A 17,828-nucleotide genomic window follows, 5' to 3' on the forward strand; every position below is an offset into this window, starting at 1 on the left:
AAATGTCTTCTCGAACTTCTAATTCTTCAACAAGCAAACATGTAACAAGCGTGAAAATAAAGTTTGATCAAAATAAAGTTGAATGAGCAATACACAAGTTTAAGTATGTAATTATATTGTAAAACAAACAAATTCGTATGTGATTTTAAACTATTACAACATTAATGATATATGACAATTACCAAATAAAATAGATGTGGACCCTTTCGGTCTAACACAAAGCCAACTTACCAGGGTAATATATGCATACTAGATGAGGAGGTGGCCCAACCGCCAAACTATAAAAATGAACACATAACCATATAGCATGTCATCGATGATCAATAAATCCATAAACACATAATATCGAATTGTGAGTTGATTATATATAGATGTAAATAAATAACTTGATGTGTATGGGACACATATTACCCCTTAAAGTAAAATACGAAAAGGGTTGTGAATTTATAGCTTGAAAGTTGAAAATAAGCAAGTGACGAGACAGATAATAAAACAAGAAAACTAAAGTTAAGCGAGCCGACACTCTGATTCAACGAAAGATCCCTAACATGAGGTCAAAACCATAAATACATAAGACTTATAATATTTAAATAAAATATTTAATCAAATCTGAGATTTTTAAGCGAAAAACAGGAAGTTCATTTTTAAGCGAGTGTCGGTTCGTATCCGACCCGGATGTTGATTTGAGGTCAATTTCGGGTCCAACATGAGCAAAACACTAATACAAACACAAAACATTAAAGAAACATAAGCTAATTCTGGTCAATTCAAAATCTAAATGAAAAGCCCCAATTAGTTTCTAACATAAACCCTAGATCGAAATCGATTAAGTTGAACATGAAATCCCTCAAATCCTTTTGAATTAACTGAGGGCTTTCATTCTAGGCTTTATAATAATTCATATAAACATAAACTTACCCGAGATTTGATAATAGAACTAGAAGAAATAATATTTAGAGACCCGTTTGGCTTTGAAAAGTCAAAGCTTGAAGAACAATTGAAGTAATAACTTGAATTTGTGAAGTGAGAGAGAATTGTGAGTTGAGTGGCAATTAATGAACAACCTACCACCTCTCTTTATATTGGAATCGGATTTAGCTTCATGTTTATCATCAATTTGATGATAATTCGTTTAACACTCAAAATGAATGAGATAAACACAAATCCTTTATCTATAACTTGAGTTAGACGATAGAATTAGTAAGATTATTATAAAATATACCTAGGAATATTTTCGAATTTTTGTATTTGAATTACAACACGATTTTGAAAGATTTTGAAGGGTAAACGAGTCGGAAAACAAACTACACGAGCTGAAACACGAATCAAACTATTGCAGCTACTTGGACGTGTCACATGGCCAACAAGACCACCCTCGTCGCGTGTGGTGGTTTCCACTAGAATTCAATTTTTGTCATATTTGGTCTTAAGGATGTTTTAACATGTTTAAATACCAAAATAATATAAATAAATTAAACCACCCTAATTACTAATAAACACTTGATTTTATTAATAAAACAATTCAAATACAAGCCCGGGTCAGGTAAATGATTACAAATACACAAAACCGAAAATGACTGATGTCACAAATCATTACTAACACTCTGATCTCAGATCGATTATAAGCAAAACAAAATGAAATAAGAAAGAAAGATGAAGTTGTAAAAGTATGCCAAAGATGTCCAAGGACCATGGGCGAATAGTGCTCCTTATATAGGGAGCCCCATGCTCATAGGGTTTTTCATTGGATAACCCAAATAGGCTTGATGAGCTTACATATAAAATGGTATTAGGCCCAATACAACTGTTAAATGAAAGCAAAGATAACTGTAATATTATATAGTAAATCTATCAAATACATAATCCTTACATAACAAAATAACGCCTAACAGTTTAATTTGATCTCGTTATGCATCAAATATTATCTCTTTACCTATTAATTATTATCTATGAAACACCAAATTTTATTTTAAAATAAATAATACTTTTAAGATTTATATCAGAGTAGGTCCTAGATTATAACAATCCAAAATTCATCACTCATAGTGACGTGTCATTTTTTTTAAAACACATTTGTTTTGCAACAACTTTATTATACCAACTTTTAAACAAGAGTAGGGTTTGTTTGCCACTCCACCCACTTTCACGAAGCTACTATCTCTAAGGGTGTGTTTCCTGAAAACAATTTAAAATTAAATTTTTATTAGCTTTCGTTAAGTATACCTTTTATTTCAAAAGTATATTTTATTTATATATGAAATTAAACACCCAAATTCCTTAGGATTTCAACTCCCGAAATTCTCATTACTTTTGGGAATTCAACACTCATATTCCTTGTGCGATTGTTTTTAATCCATAAGGATTATTAACTTCTCTTTTTACTTTATTCGGAGTTCAATACCTAAACTCCTTGAGATTTCAACACCCGAAATTTGTTTATATGAAAAACCATAATTTTTAAAGTCTCAACTTCCGAAACTCTCAGGACTCATAACCCGTTTATTTTTATAGGGGCGTACCACCATAAATTATATATTTTCTTAAACCGCTCATTCACATACCTGGAACCACAACCTTATAAGTCTTTTCTAAAATAATCATGTATATGCATGCGTACTATGTAAACACCTATAGTAAGTTATAAAAAAAGTATATGATTTATTTTTGGTTGCATGTACTTACCTCTCAGATCAATACTATACAAGAAATGTGTTTGCCACCTTTCAACCCGTTAACGCCTTAGTAATTACACTCTTGTTACTACTCTTTTTACTTTTATTTGTTCCTCTCTTAAACTACCTATGCTTTCTCTATATTTATTTATACACATACAAGAGCTCCACAAATCTTACCGACGAAGAATTCTAATTCACAATTCTTCATGGGAACGTGTCCTCACTTATCAAAAAACTCTTTATGTGACATTCCTATCTCAATTTCCTTAGTTACTAAGGCTATCGTCCATTATTATTCTATAATTATTATTGTTTCAAATTTTACTACGTGAACTTTTTTATGTAGAAGTTTTATACCAAAAACAATAAAATTATTATTACTATACTAAATCACACTCACACATGCACTTTCATTTTTATTTTTACTCCTTTTAATAATATTAATAACTATTATTAATATTTTATAAGTATCTTTTAAGTGATATTGAATACCATCGAACGCTCGTTTACACATATCTTATTTGAATGAGTCGATTCACCCGACATTTTAACAATATTTGAAACATAAGTTTCAAATATTTTATTTTTACTAACAAAAAAATAGGATGTTACAATCGAGTTGTTATTAGTTAATTTGCATATAGACTTAACATGAGCGTTATCTAGTTAGCTTATTGACTTATTTCGTTATCTACTCGGTTCATCATAATTCAAGTCAGTATACAATTTACAAATTACAGAAAACACTTTCATATCATTTATTCAAACCTCCTTACATACAAACACACCTGTGTGGAAGCTTTCGTAGTTGGCTAGTTAGAAAGTTGCTCATAGTTTTCATCTGATTTCAAGTAGAATTTACCGATACGTTCCGAAACCTTCTTAACCTACAGTTAGCAAAGCAGAACTAATGATTGCCCTCTATATGAAATTTCGATAAATCATAAAAAAATCTAATTGCAGTTATTAAATTATTGTGAACTTAGTTACCTCATCATCCCAGTTTGTTCTCCAAATGATCATATATACAAGGGTAATAGTTTGCGCTACAATACCTCCTATCATTCCAATCCATATACCCTATCAAGCAAATCCAGTTGATTATCATACATAAAATTAAAAATCAAGACTTTGGTTTCTAAACGATAACATTTTATACATAATGTACCTTAACTTGAAGAGACGTATATCCGAGCAAAGCTCCCAATGGGATACCAATCAAGTAATAGCAAACAAGGTTAATGATTGCCACAGTTGCCTGCATACCTGCTCCAATCGCCACCCCTTCTCGATGACAAAATATTGTTTTACTCAATAACACGTAAACTTTCCAAAGTGGTAAGTGTGTAGTGTGCGGGCTATGAAAAGAAGTTACCTGAGAGTATGGGATATATGCTGTTTAACAGAACCGAAAAGGAGAGTAGCAAAGAAAGATCAGAGACTGTATCTGCGACTCTAACATCATCTGTAAACAAGTATGCAAGTTTTCTCCGAAACACCAAACACAGAACAAAGAAGAACACCCCTATCGCGATGGAAGTACCCAACAAGACTTGTACGGAGAACCTTACTGCTTTAGCATTTCCTCGCCCTAATTCATTTGCCACCCGAACACTTTAAGCATGTTCAAGCCACAATAGAAGTCGCATTAGTCATATATAGAAAAAAAAAAGATATTACAATGTATGATATAAAAATATCTTATTAAAAACAAACAATTTATCAGGTTCTGAACGTTAACCCTTAGGGAATCATTACTACACAAACTAAACCATTTTTAAAGAAGTTTATTTAGGAATCGTTGATCACTAACCACGCGGCACCTAAAAAAGCGAGGCTTATAGTAAACTCCCACATGTTAATGTTCAGGCTGCAAAAATAGCAGCAAAAAATGAGTTTTATTTCCTTCTAAAATTGATCAAAATAGGAGAAATAGTAACACGATCGAGTTGATACCAAATGGAGAAGGCGGATATTGCAACCCCAGCATCTTCTGTGTATCCAGCAAGCAAAACTAGAACAGCATTGTACCAGAACTCCAAACTACACGATAATAAAAATGGTCACAAAGAGGATGGGTCCGGTCTAGGGGTGTTAAATAGGTCGTGTTAAATCCTTACCAGACCATCACACCAGAGGATATTGAGAGCTTCACAGCAGGAACAAGATCCTTAAAATGCAGCTATTGTAAACTCTTTCCATGAATGAGGACACCATCCTCCAAAAATGTAAATGAATTCTCCGATCACAAGCAACCACGAAGATGTAGATAATGCAATCATGGCACCCGCGACCCCCATGTTGAGCTTATACACGAAAAGTATTGACAATAATATGTGGATAAAGAACTGAAAAGTCGCAAGCCATGCTATAATCATGTTCTTTACTTGTGCTTGTAGGTACATTTGTATAGTGAGGCTAAAAACATAGTTATAGATAAAAGGGATGAACCATAAAGATATGTATCCGCCACTGTTTGCTATCGATTCTTCCTCACCCAAGAGTTTGAAGATTTGGGTGCCAAAGATCAAGATCGGGAGCAAAATGGTTATGGTAATCAAGTCAATGACCCACGATCGTTGCAAGTGAATGCCCATCATGTGGTGTTGGCCGGCTCCAAATGATTGACCGCAAAGGGTTTCGGTTGCACTAGACATTCCCACCTGGAATAAAGACAATATTTCTCAATTTGAATCTTATGTCTTTGTTATTAATGACACAAATGCGTTCAGACTACGGTGAGCTTACAAGTAACCCGTTGATAAATCGGATGGCAAGTGTTTGAACAAGAGCGTAGCCTGCAAGATCTATGTCGCTGATATGGCCGATAAATGACTGGGTGACAACGAGTGTTCCGAATGAAGTAACCCTTGCTATGATGCTTGGCAATGCAACCCTCCAAATCTTTTTTGATTCGTCCCATATCCTGCGTTTTAGATCACCGTCTTCTTCTTCTTCATGTTGAAGAAGCTTTGCCTTCATCCCATAATCCATCCTGAAACTGATAAATTATAAAGTGAGTTAAGCTGCAGATTTCCTAATAAATTTATATTCACATATGAGTTTATTTACAAAAAAATATAATAATAATAATAATAATAATAATAATAATAATAATAATAATAATAGTAAAAAAAGGCACGATATTAAATTTAAAAAGGTTTGAGTTGGAACTGAAGGCACATCATGACAATAGTCTATTTTGGAATTAAATTTGTAAATGATGTAATTTAGTAACCTGATTAATATCATCTCTAATTACATATGTTTTAAAAAGAAAAAAATTGATGTCAACTGTCTCTAACCAACAGATCAAACAGTCTGATTTTACCTATTTTGAACTATTATTCATAAGCTAGCTCATTATTTTAATGTGCTCCTACTTTCGAAGTATCATTATCATAATTTCTAATTGGAGTCAGATGGACAAAAAAAAATGAATAATAATTCTTGAGAACAAAAGGCCCCTATTTTCCGGAATCCATAAATCAATCTACCTCAGACTCCTCCAAACAAGCTCAAACACTCCCTATACTCCTCAAGAGCTTCCCATTTTTTTAAATAAAGTCTTTTGACGTCTCACCTTAATCACTTGAGTTGGAGATAATTGACATGTATAAACTATTTAATTAACAAGTATTGTTTGGGCTAATCAGTTAATATTGGCCCAAACACATTTAACTAAACAAGTTAGTTCACTAGCTCAGTTAATCTAAGAGCATTCACATCCGTATTTATAAAGTCCTCATCTTTAAATTTTGAAAGAAATCACATAATTCTTGTATCTTTTTATATATATATATATATATATATATATATATATATATTAGCTTTCCCCATTATCCATCTTCAAATTTTATGGGAAACAAATAGTAAATTCCAAATTTGATGTTCAACTATTCACAACTATCATTATTTTTTTATATCTTTTTCTAGTGGAAGAAAGAAGAAAAATATAGTAAAAGTAGAATAAATAAGTAGTGTTGGGTTCAAATAAGAAGTTTAATTTTTCTAAGAGGGCTATGAAAGAGTTAATTTTAGTCTACTACCTTAATATCGAAACTCATTTAATTTAATTTCAAAAACTCATTTAATTAATCTTAAAAACCCACTTAAATTTTCACTCATCTCCTACAACCACCGCCACCACCTTGCCGGAAAAGTCTTCGGAAATTTCCTCGAAAAATTTCGCCGGAATGTCACCGGTAAAACACTATGAAAAAAACACAATGAAAAAACATAATTAAAAAAATACTATGAAATAAAAGCAAAATGACAAAAACACAATTAAATCACACAATGTAAAAAATACAATGCAAAAAACACTATGAAAAAATAAAACACAATTGTATAACACAATTTTGGAAAAACACAATTTGTAAAAAAACCACGAATTTTTTTTATTTTTATATAACAATATGGTACTCATACAAAATATAAAAAACACTCGTTATTAAGGTGAAATTTTTATTTAAAAAAATGTCGTATAAAAAATTACGGACGTTTTAAAATGATGGAAGAATTTGACATGTGTCTTGCATGTAGAGAGAAAGTCAAAAAATGTGTTATCCTATTATGTCATTACCCTTGTTTTACACTTGATTTTCTCTCTAATCTAATCTCAACCATTCAAGTATAAAATAAATGGACAAGATTATTTCTATTATTCCTATAAAAACTAATCTTCTTATTATAACCCATCTTCAACCCATCTATTATTTAATTGAATATAGGATAAATATGTGGAGATGCATAAGGCTTTTTAAAGTTGGTTAATCGGAATATATAATTTAGTTTTTTAGTTAAATTGTAAGGATGAAGATAACTTCTAAGAGCATTATCATCCCTTCCAATGTCTTCAAAATTTTACAATAAAACATACTATATTTTTCTCTAATTCTCAATTAAATAATATATTTTATACATTTTCTCTTTCATTCACTCATAACTATTTTTAAAATATATTAAAAAATTATTGGGTGCTATGAGAACTTTTCAATTTCTTTATTTTTCACTCACAACAACCTCAGACACACCCTAATCCCTATATTATAAAAATCTTACTAACTAAAATTGATGGATATATTATGAATGTTCTAAATGTTTACAAGTTGAAAAGGTGGTCATAGGCGGGACATAAGTTTAATGGGAAACGCCCTACGTTCAGGCGTGTTTAACTTAAAGGTAGGGTGGCCCACAATAAGATCCATAATTTTGTTGCTCTATGGGCCCAAATCTCCACCATGGCACCTTGCCCTAGTGCCCAAGATATAATTTTGATACGCCATAGCCCGTAACCATCAAAGTAAGTTTGAGTCCATCTCCCACTGCCTGACTTTTGAATCGGACTTCCCATCTTCGCAACTCACAACGTGATTGCATCGCCTGATCGACCATATATAAACCATTCACAATCTTCAAAGTTTGAACAATCATTTGCAATCGAAAGATTTGAAATTCAATCATTTACAATTGAACATCTTAATTGGGTAGCCTCTTAATTAATAACCTCTGTTAAGAGATAGTCATAAGTCTAAATGGTTAAGAGTTAACTAAACCCTTAAGAGATAGCATGTTTATAACCATTCAGATTTAAGGTTACCTCTTAACCATTAAAAGATTATAAACCATTAAGAGGCTAACAAACAACCCCTTAAGGTATCTCTTAACCATTATGAACAACAGCCCTTTAGTAAGTTTAACATTTTTTATTTTTCTAACCTCTAATTCTTGATGATTAACTTGATGTGAATACATATTTAATTGCGAATTTACATAAATACAAGTTTAAAATTGTAATATATTTCATTGCGTTGGTGATTTGATCATTTGAAAATATTGAGGCGGGATAAATATAAGGAGACAATCATATTCTAGACAAATAACGAACGCCAAACAAAACACCCTCACATCCTCCGTCGGCGCCAGATCCTGCTACCGCTAGTACACCAGTCGCTACTCCAAAATTAGTTTTTCAGTTTTCCATTGAAATTGGAATCTTAATGCCATTAAACTAATAGTTAGTTGTTATTTATATGCTTACTTTCATAAAATTTAGGGTTAATTGTTTGATTGTTATTTATGTTTAGTTGTTATTTATATGTTTAGTTTTATAAAATTTTGGTTCAGCTATATGTTCACTTTTATAAAACTTAGGGTTAATTGTTTGATTGCTATTTACTTAAGATCCAAATTTATATTCACATTCGATACAATCTTTTTTAGCAATTCTTAAGAGACGATCTTGCTCACCATTATTAGACCATGTCACCATCACCCGCCCACAAGGCGATGACGAGATATTATGGTGGCTAGCAATATGGTGGTGGGTTGCGATGACAGTGGTGCTGTGGTGGCCGTTGCGGTATAAAAATCTGGTGGTCGGTGGTTGAGGAATAATAACTATGGAGTATGGTAGCTGTAGTCTCTTGTATATGCATATGCATATATCACCAATCGTCGAAAATGAAAATTGGTATGCATGTATGAATAATAATAAATAATAAACGACGAAGAAACTTACAAGTTGAGGTGACAAGATCGCCAGATAATGGGAGAGGCACTGAACGAGTGTTTCCAGGTTTTGGTTGGTGTCCTTTTAAACTAATTGAGTCATATTGGCCTTTCCTGTCTCGTTATCATGTGGGGGGTAGTACGTTTAGTGTCCATCTAGTTCATACACGTGCCCTAATAAGTTTGTTATTTAATTAGTGCAAAAAAAAAAACGTAAAGTTTGTTACGTTAAAATATATATATATATATATATATATATATATATATATATATATATATATATATATAATTTTTCCTAAATGGATTAGAATTCGATGGTAAAAAAATTAAAAATAATATTGCATGAATAAAATTTAGAGAACTCTAAGCATTACCAATCAATTTCCTAAATTTATGTGAGAAGAGTTTGTAAATTATAGGGTATGGGTGTTCAAGATCCGAAATCCGAAAAAAACTAAAATCCGAACTGAAACCGAAACCAAAACCCAAATAAACCGATTCGAAATCTTATTCGTATATTCGGATCGGATCAATCCGAATATCCGAATAACTAATTCGGATATGGAATTTTAAAAAATTTGGATTGTTCGGATTATTCGGATATCCGTTTAATCCGAATAAAAAACATGTTTTTAGTGGTATTTTCCGGTTTGATATATTTATGAGACTATTATTTGAAGCTTTAACTTTAAATTTGTGTTAAGAGTAATTCGTATTTACCGGCTTATATGTATATTGTAATTCTAAACTATAAAATGTTAGGAACAAAAAATTAGGAAATATTTTTAGGTTTATTTCGGATTATCCAGATAATTTCGGATTATTCGGATATTATCCGAATCCGATCCAAAGGGAATTCGGATAGATTCGGATCGGATAGAAATATTCCTAATTCGGATCGGATCGGATTTCGGATAGGGTCCAAAAATTTTCAAATCCAAACAAACCGAATAATCCGTTATCCGATCCGATGAACACCCCTATTATAGGGTTGAGTTTTGAGTGGTTGTGAGTGTAAATTTGGGGAAACTTTGTTCCCTAATTATTTTTTAATATTTGTTAAATTGGTTGTGAGTAGGGGAGAGATAAAACTGTAATGATAAATGTATAAAAAATATTATTTAATTAAACATGAGAGATAAATATAGTGTTTTGTAGTGTAATTATAGAGATGGGGATGAAAGACGGTATCGGAATACTCTTAAGACAAGTGAGCATGGAAACTGCTTCACTACCCATTGCGATGAGGTGGTTGTCACGATGGAGTTTTTGCGGGGAGGTAGAACGGTATTGCGTAAAGATATCACGCTACAGTGAAGGTAACCGAGGAAAAGGGGTGACAACAGCGAGGGTTTAACGAGACGAGGAGGCAGCAGGGAGGCAACTACGTCCATATGCCCTCGTTGCGGTGACGGGTGAGCGGCAAGTGGTGAGGAGCGGTGTCCTTTCCCTCCTCGTTGCACATGCTGTCATTTAATTGAACGTTTCACATTTTGCCACGTTTCACATTTTGCTACGTTTCATAAGTGGCGTTGTATCTTTGAGAAGCTAGTCAAATAATTCAGTGGTCCTTGTTAAACGTCGTTGTTGTTCATGTTTTTGTTTTTGTTTTTGGTTTTATATTTGTTTTTGTTTTTGCATTGTATTGTATCGATACAAACCAGCAGAAACGTAAACAAATGGTAAGCAAGAACACATAGTAAAAACACCAAACGATAATAAAATATCGAAAGTTGGAAACTTGATTGAATGTCCAATAGGTATGATAATCGAAGTAAAGAAAACTGATTTGGTTCACGAAATGCTTAGGAATTATAGTTGAATTGGAATTAACTCTATCTAAAATCGTGTTTGGTTGGTCCAAAAAAAATTTGTAAGTAAATTTCATTCCAATCAAATCCCTCAATCAATGGATTTTAACATTATTTCACTTAAGTGACGGATTGTTTAACATTCCAACGGAGCATTTATATATACATTACTAAAATGTCCTCTCAATTCCATTAAACTTAATTGATTTCTTGTGCCATATTTTTATTTAATGAAACTGGGAAACCATTGAAATCAAACTTAAAATACATCAGGTATCCAAATCAGTTGAAGTTAATTGTATCGAACCCAGGAAGGCGAATCATTGAAATTAATATTATCAATTTGTAGTAACCAAATTAAGTTGAACAGTTCAAAAATCTACTTCGTTCGATCCATTTGAATCTGCAACATTCTATCGATTGCCATCAGCAATAGCCGAACGATTGGCGAAGCTGGTTTCTTGAACAAAACAGATAACCAAAAACAGTTGATTGAAAAAATCAAGGAATGAGAAGGAGAATAAAAAAAATACACTATACAACATTAAAAAAAATCCAAGGAATCAAGTAGGGGTACTCGTTATCAAGAAATCAAATAGAAAGTCTAGTTTAGAAAATGAAGACTCGGAGAAAGTTGTACTAGGAGTATTTGGGGAAAATGAGAAATGGAAAAGCGGATGTTAAAAAGGGTAATTTTGTAATTTTGACTTTTTTAAATTGCAATTTCTAACAACAAAACATTTTTATAATTCTTTATGGAATTAATTCCAGTTCATACAAATTCTAATTCCTTTGAAGGATTCCAATCCCTTTCAAAACATTCATTCAAATTATTTTCTATATGAATTGAATTCAAAATCTTGAATTTGAATTGATTTATTCGCGAGAAGCTGGATGAGAAGAAACTCTCAAGTCCGGTTCTGTAGTAGAGATGGAATTAAAAAAAACCCATCAACTATAACCCCAAAAGAACCAGATTTCGTAAACAACATGGAGGAAAAATGAAGGGAACGTCTTATGTATCAAGGTAACACGTATAACATATGAAAATGAAATTTGAAAAATTATTGAGAGATTTGTGTCAAAGAAATCCTTCTTAATAAGCCTTTGCCACCACCTTCTATACACGGATGACTCCACACCCAATCGGATCAACCTATGACCTAAACCCAACAATGCAAACATAACCATCAATGGAACCGCAATCTGCGGATGCTCCTGCATCGTGTTTATATAGACACAAATATAATGGATTAGAAAAACTTGAACTCACGTCCGTTTCACTAAACCTACACCGTTTAATTATATTTGAATGCATATCAAATCAATTTCATTTCTTTCCACTGTGAATCGACAATTCTTATTCAGTTCGAAACAAATACAAAACCATGAATATTAATTCTCCATTTTTACATAAGATTTTGTTCCCTGGAAAACTATGTGGCCGGAAAACGTGGGTATGATCAGATGGGGAAAATGAAGTACGAGGGAGGTTGAAGAAGAAGTGGTGTGTGGATCTAGTTATTATATACTTAAATATTTCAAAATGTTTTACTCAAAAAGTCACTGACATTAAATTCCACATCACCATTAACAACTTATTTGTAAAGAAAAGTTGTCGAGCCAGCATTGTGATTTGTTAGAAAAAAACCATACATTAGGTGAAAATTGAACGGGCTAACTTAGACAAGCAAAATTTAAGTGTTAATTGATACAATATTAATAACTTTGTTACATTTCTACGAAGTTTTCCCTATATGTAAATATCTACAAAGATCATGCGTTCGTTTGACTCAAAACAACCCACACATGAGAACAAACTGGACGAGTTAAAAAGCGTCAAATAGTGATAATTTTTATGGCTAATTTCTGAAAGCAAGAAAAACTTTACATTTACATTGGACTCTTATAAATACCCTAGCTTCCGATAGTTGAGAAATGAGACACTCCTTAATTACAATACAACTACGCATTATCCATGAATTAAGTTGGGATAATTTAACTGGTATAGAAACTCCTAAATTACAATAAACCGATTTTGAGTACCCTTATATTTGGCTTTACTTAGATATGTTTATTTCTAGTTTTTTAGGAGTACACCTATTTTCTTTTCAATAAATGCCTAGACCTACTAAATAACAACTTAGTAAGAAATTCAACATGTAAATCTGGATCGGAAAATAACAACTTAGTAAAAATTTGCATGCTTGTTTCATTGATTCCTAAGTTTAAGACCCAGCATTGACTGGGTTCTTTCTTTTATCTTCAAAATTGTTTTCGAGAAGGCTTTCAATCATATTAGCTGGGAGTTTTTAGACTCGGTTCAATGTCAAATGAATTTCCAAGACAATGGTGCAGCTGGGTTCGCCTGGTCCTTTGTTTTGGTTAACGGACCTTCGAGTTTCAGTTCTCTAGAGGTAGCCCTCTTGTGCATGATTTCGTGTGCCTGTGACAAGAGGATATTTCATGGAATCCAAACTCCTAATAACGGCTAGATTATTTCACACTTGCTTTATGCGGATGATGCTCTCATTATTGGGAAGTAGTCACGCTCGAATGTTCTGATCTAGGCCACGTGTTACGGTGTTTCTACCTAGCCTCGAGTCGGAAAATCAATGTTGATAAGTCTAATAAATGGTATTAAGGTGGAGTCAGATGATATTGATTTGGCGGGTTCCCAAGGCTACAGTTCTGCTTCGATACGGTTAAATTATCTGGGCCTCTTGCTGAGTGCTAATATGAATAGAATTTCTGTTGGGTGGGTTAGTTCATAGTTGGAGTAGGAGATTACTACTCCAATCGAGGCCGGAGGGTTGGGTCTTACTCCCTTAAGAGACGTGAATATCGCTCTCGTTACAAAAGTGGTGATGGAAATTCAAAACTAATGATGCTCTCTTATTTCGATTCATCCAAATTCGCTCGGGTTCTTGTAGTATATACGGAGACAATTCGGAAATGGCCAGCCAATTTCGGTTTTGAATACCATCAGTGTGTGTTGCCAGATACCTCCGATATACGCATTTTCAGTATGAGATTTACTCGTGCTTTACTCCTCCGCTCTGCCGGTTAGAATAAGAAAAAAGTTTTGTCCGGTCTTTTTCGACAACTACTTGGTGCATTTGGAAGGTGAGGAACGCTACTGTTTTGAACGGTAAATCCCATAAATTTCTATGGAGATGATCAAGTATTTGGCTTTTCTATGGATTAAGAATACTTCCCCCGTTTAAATCTTTGAGTTCAAGCAATTGGTGTAATTTTTCGTTTTAGTTGTGTTGTGCCATTTTAATAAATGTAGCTGTTTATAAAAAAAATAGAAATAAAAATAAAAATAAAAATCGCACGTTAAAGTCATTGAATGTTTCCAATTCGATCGATTGACATAACTGGCAAATAATTGTGACAATAATATGATTATGGCAAATAATTGTGACAATAATATGATTATGCCGGTGGGTAGATGGCCGATCAGACTGCTCAAAAACTAAATTAAATTCGCGCCCACCAACCGTGTATGGCTGAAAATGAATATATATATATATCTTCACAAAATTGATAGTTGAAAATGAAAAGTTGCAGTTAATGCCACGTATACCACGTGGAGTTCGATCACCTCTTTACTGCTTTTGACAAAACATATTTTATGATCGACCCCAGCTTACCTGTTCGAACTGTACTGTATTTAAGGACCGAAAACAAAAATTAAGAAGAAAAAAATAGAAATACCGTTAAATTTAGGGTAATGATATATGCATCAGGCCAAGTTTGGCCTGACACCACGCACAATATGCATGCAGGAGCCTCCTGCATGGGTACCGCCTTTGACTTTGAAAATTTTAAACTGTGGTTTCTAGCCTTCGCACAAGGGCGGGAGGCATTGCGATGACCAATTGAAAACTGAAGAGGAGTCGGGTACATGTGTGGCGGGTCGGTCGGCAAGATTGAAGTTGGGTGGGAGGTGAAAAGGATGAACGACTAGCTAGCGGGAAGGGGTTGAACAATCATTTCATATTAATCTAACTTATTTTTTAGTGTTAATTAGTGTCAAGATCAGTGTTACAACTGAATCGATGATAAGGGACGTTAAAGCGTGCTAAAATGGTAATATAGTCTTATAATAGTAATCACTCAGTTAAATTTTAATAAGCATCTTTTTTTTATGAAATGGTATTTCTTATATACTTATTGATTTCATTCTATTGACCAAATACTTTTTTTTTTCATTCCTTTGTTAAGAACCCAAGGTTAGGTAGAGTCAAGAATGGGATAGGTAACCTCAGTGGCGGGATCCAAGAATTTTTTTCGGGTGGTGCACTACTTTTAGATGTTTCAATTTCATAGAGTTAGGTATAAAAAATTTAGGGTCGGTTTGAGGTTCGGGTCGGTTCAATAGTTCGGGAAAAGTTCATTACATAAAAAAAATACGATAAATAATAAAAGAGACACCGTCATTAGAAATTAAAAAACACATAATATCAATACAATAGTCTTTACGAATTAAAAAAAATACTTATAGTTGTTCCCCAACGAGTCTTCATCTTTTGAATCGTTGCATTACTTCTTCAACCGAAACTTGTTAGAGGAATTCCCTTTCAATGTAACAAATGCAAGAATCGTTCATGTATTCATCATTCATCCTATTATGCAAATCCGTTTTCACATTCTTCATTGAAGAAAAACATCTTTCAACACTTATCCGTTGAAACCGTAACTTGAAGATGATGATCCAATGTTCGATGGTTTACTTTGAAAATATCTCTTCATATTCAAAATACCTCCAAATTAACAATTACAAACTAACAAATTTAAAACTAAGAAACTAACAAAACTAAGAAATTAAAACCAACAGTCTAAGAAATTAAAACTAAATTTAACAAATAACTTAACAATCAAGAACAATTAGCATTTAACAAAAAAAAAACAAGAACAATTAACATTTAACAATGAATGTAAACTTACCTTCAAAGTTCAAAGTGGGAGGATTCGAGGGTCGGACTGACGGGGATGGTGGAGATGCGCCGGCGGACTGATGGGGACGACGGTAGGTTTGAAGTATGAAGAGGCCAAGAGGATGGGGCTGGAGCTGGGGCTGGGGCTACAGAGAGGCGCTGTGTGGTGTGGCTGGTTATGTTATGATAAAACCCTAATTGATGTTAGGGTAAATTAGTAAAAAAAAAAAAAAAGTCAAAATCCGGAATCGAACCTGTGACCCGAAGGTCACAAAACCAACATGCTACCAGCCAGACAAGCGATTAATATGTTAATGAAGTGGTTCCTTTCTAATTTATAGGGTGGTTCCTGTACTATTTTCTATACATAAATATACTATTATTTCGGAACTCGGGTGGTTCCGAGGAACCACCCATTTTAACCGTAGATCCGCCCCTGGGTAACCTGTTGAGCGGATCAATCTCAAAGATAATTAGAGAGAAGCCATAGTAGCAATTTAGAGAGAATGTTAGACTTTCATAATTTTCATTCATATTATTCATACGAAACCTAAACTCCTTATAAAGGATTACTAGAACAAGAAAATAGGAACTAAACAACTAAACGTGAGAACATGGGTAAACCCTAACCACCCACTACATGCAAAATTCATAAAAATAAATAACTAAAACATTAACTAATAAAGGTACATAACATCCTTCAAAATGGTCAATTCCATTCCGCATGTCATTTATGCATATAATTAAAATGCTACATTAGGATCACTAGTTTTGACATACTTGTCGATAATTTTGTCACTCGGTCTGTTGGTTCAAGATTTCGACTTGTAGCCAAGAGTTGAGGTCGAACTTGGTTTGATGGTGTGTATGTTTTTTTTAACTAAGTAGCTATTGTGATTTGGGATGTTTTTTAAGAGCCAGAGAAAATGCATCTCATGTACTTCAAGACGTCATTTTTAGTAGGTATGAGATAATTAATGCAAGATCTTCAAGGGAAAATGATTGATTTACAAATTCGTCAATATCTATAGTTCTCAGTTTAGTTATTTCCCTTCAAGTAATGCGTATGAGTCTCTTAACTCGAAATGTTGATTTGCCAACTACTGCATTAACTCTGTATATGATACATAGTGAATTATCGAGTATATTTACATACAATCACCTTTTACACTTGGGGTGTTCTTCGGGTTTGTTTTTTGGATTTCGGGTTTTCTGGGTCGGGTTTCAATGTTTTAAATCTTGACCCGAAACCCAACCCAAATCTCTCACAGGTTTTTCGGGTTTGGGTAATTAAGGTTCGGCTTTTCCGGGTTAGTTTAATCGGGTTTCGAGTATCATAGAAAAAGCATCTACAATGTTGAAATAAAACAACATAACAACATATTCTTCTTTGCTCGTAACGTAAATAGCCAAATAATAAAACAACGTAACCTAAGAAAACTATTAAAACGAAAAGTAAAATAAAGTCCAACCATAATCGTCTTCAATCAGACGTGATTTGATTGTTCAATTATGATTACTATTAGTCACAAACGGGAGACATAAATTAACAATAAACAGTCGATTCATATATCCATAATATATGAAATGACAATAATCGATTAGGGCAACTTTAGTAGCTAAGGCTAAGCCTATTATGCATAAAAATATATATTGTTTTAAAACTAAAAGTTTATTCGGGTTGACCTGAAACCCATAAATCAGACCCAAGAACCAATCGAAATTACTTCCATTTGAGTTCGGGTTAGTCTTTTTCTCGGGTTTGGGTTTTTCGGGTCGGGTTGGTTTCAAGTAAAAGTGGCCGCCTTATTTTACGCATACGACATGTTGTATTATTAGCGCTCGATGACTATGATATAACAGTTATATCTAAGCAATCTATA

At 33.2% G+C, this 17,828-nt stretch overlaps 1 protein-coding gene and 1 pseudogene across 2 annotated transcripts; both read right to left on the bottom strand.

Annotated features, from left to right (window-relative positions):
- Positions 1-3,487: 3,487 nt before the first annotated feature.
- Positions 3,488-4,532, bottom strand: LOC143623178 (protein DETOXIFICATION 24-like). The gene is made up of 5 exons (XM_077094143.1): positions 4,489-4,532; positions 4,051-4,289; positions 3,844-3,959; positions 3,666-3,755; positions 3,488-3,562 (listed from the first exon to the last, which is right to left on the bottom strand). Exons 1-5 carry the CDS (start codon positions 4,530-4,532, stop codon positions 3,488-3,490), a joined length of 564 nt encoding a protein of 187 aa, XP_076950258.1.
- LOC143623284 (protein DETOXIFICATION 24-like) lies at positions 4,501-9,305 on the bottom strand (annotated as a pseudogene). Its single transcript, XR_013151863.1, has 3 exons — positions 9,199-9,305; positions 5,424-5,676; positions 4,501-5,338 (listed from the first exon to the last, which is right to left on the bottom strand). The product of XR_013151863.1 is annotated as a protein DETOXIFICATION 24-like (transcript).
- Between the last annotated feature and the right edge of the window lie 8,523 nt (positions 9,306-17,828).

The sequence above is a fragment of the Bidens hawaiensis genome, unplaced genomic scaffold (genome assembly GCF_021521415.1).
Source record: "Bidens hawaiensis isolate Kalapana, Puna unplaced genomic scaffold, B.hawaiensis_p1.1 tig00003356_1, whole genome shotgun sequence".
NCBI classification, from domain to species: Eukaryota; Viridiplantae; Streptophyta; class Magnoliopsida; order Asterales; family Asteraceae; genus Bidens; species Bidens hawaiensis.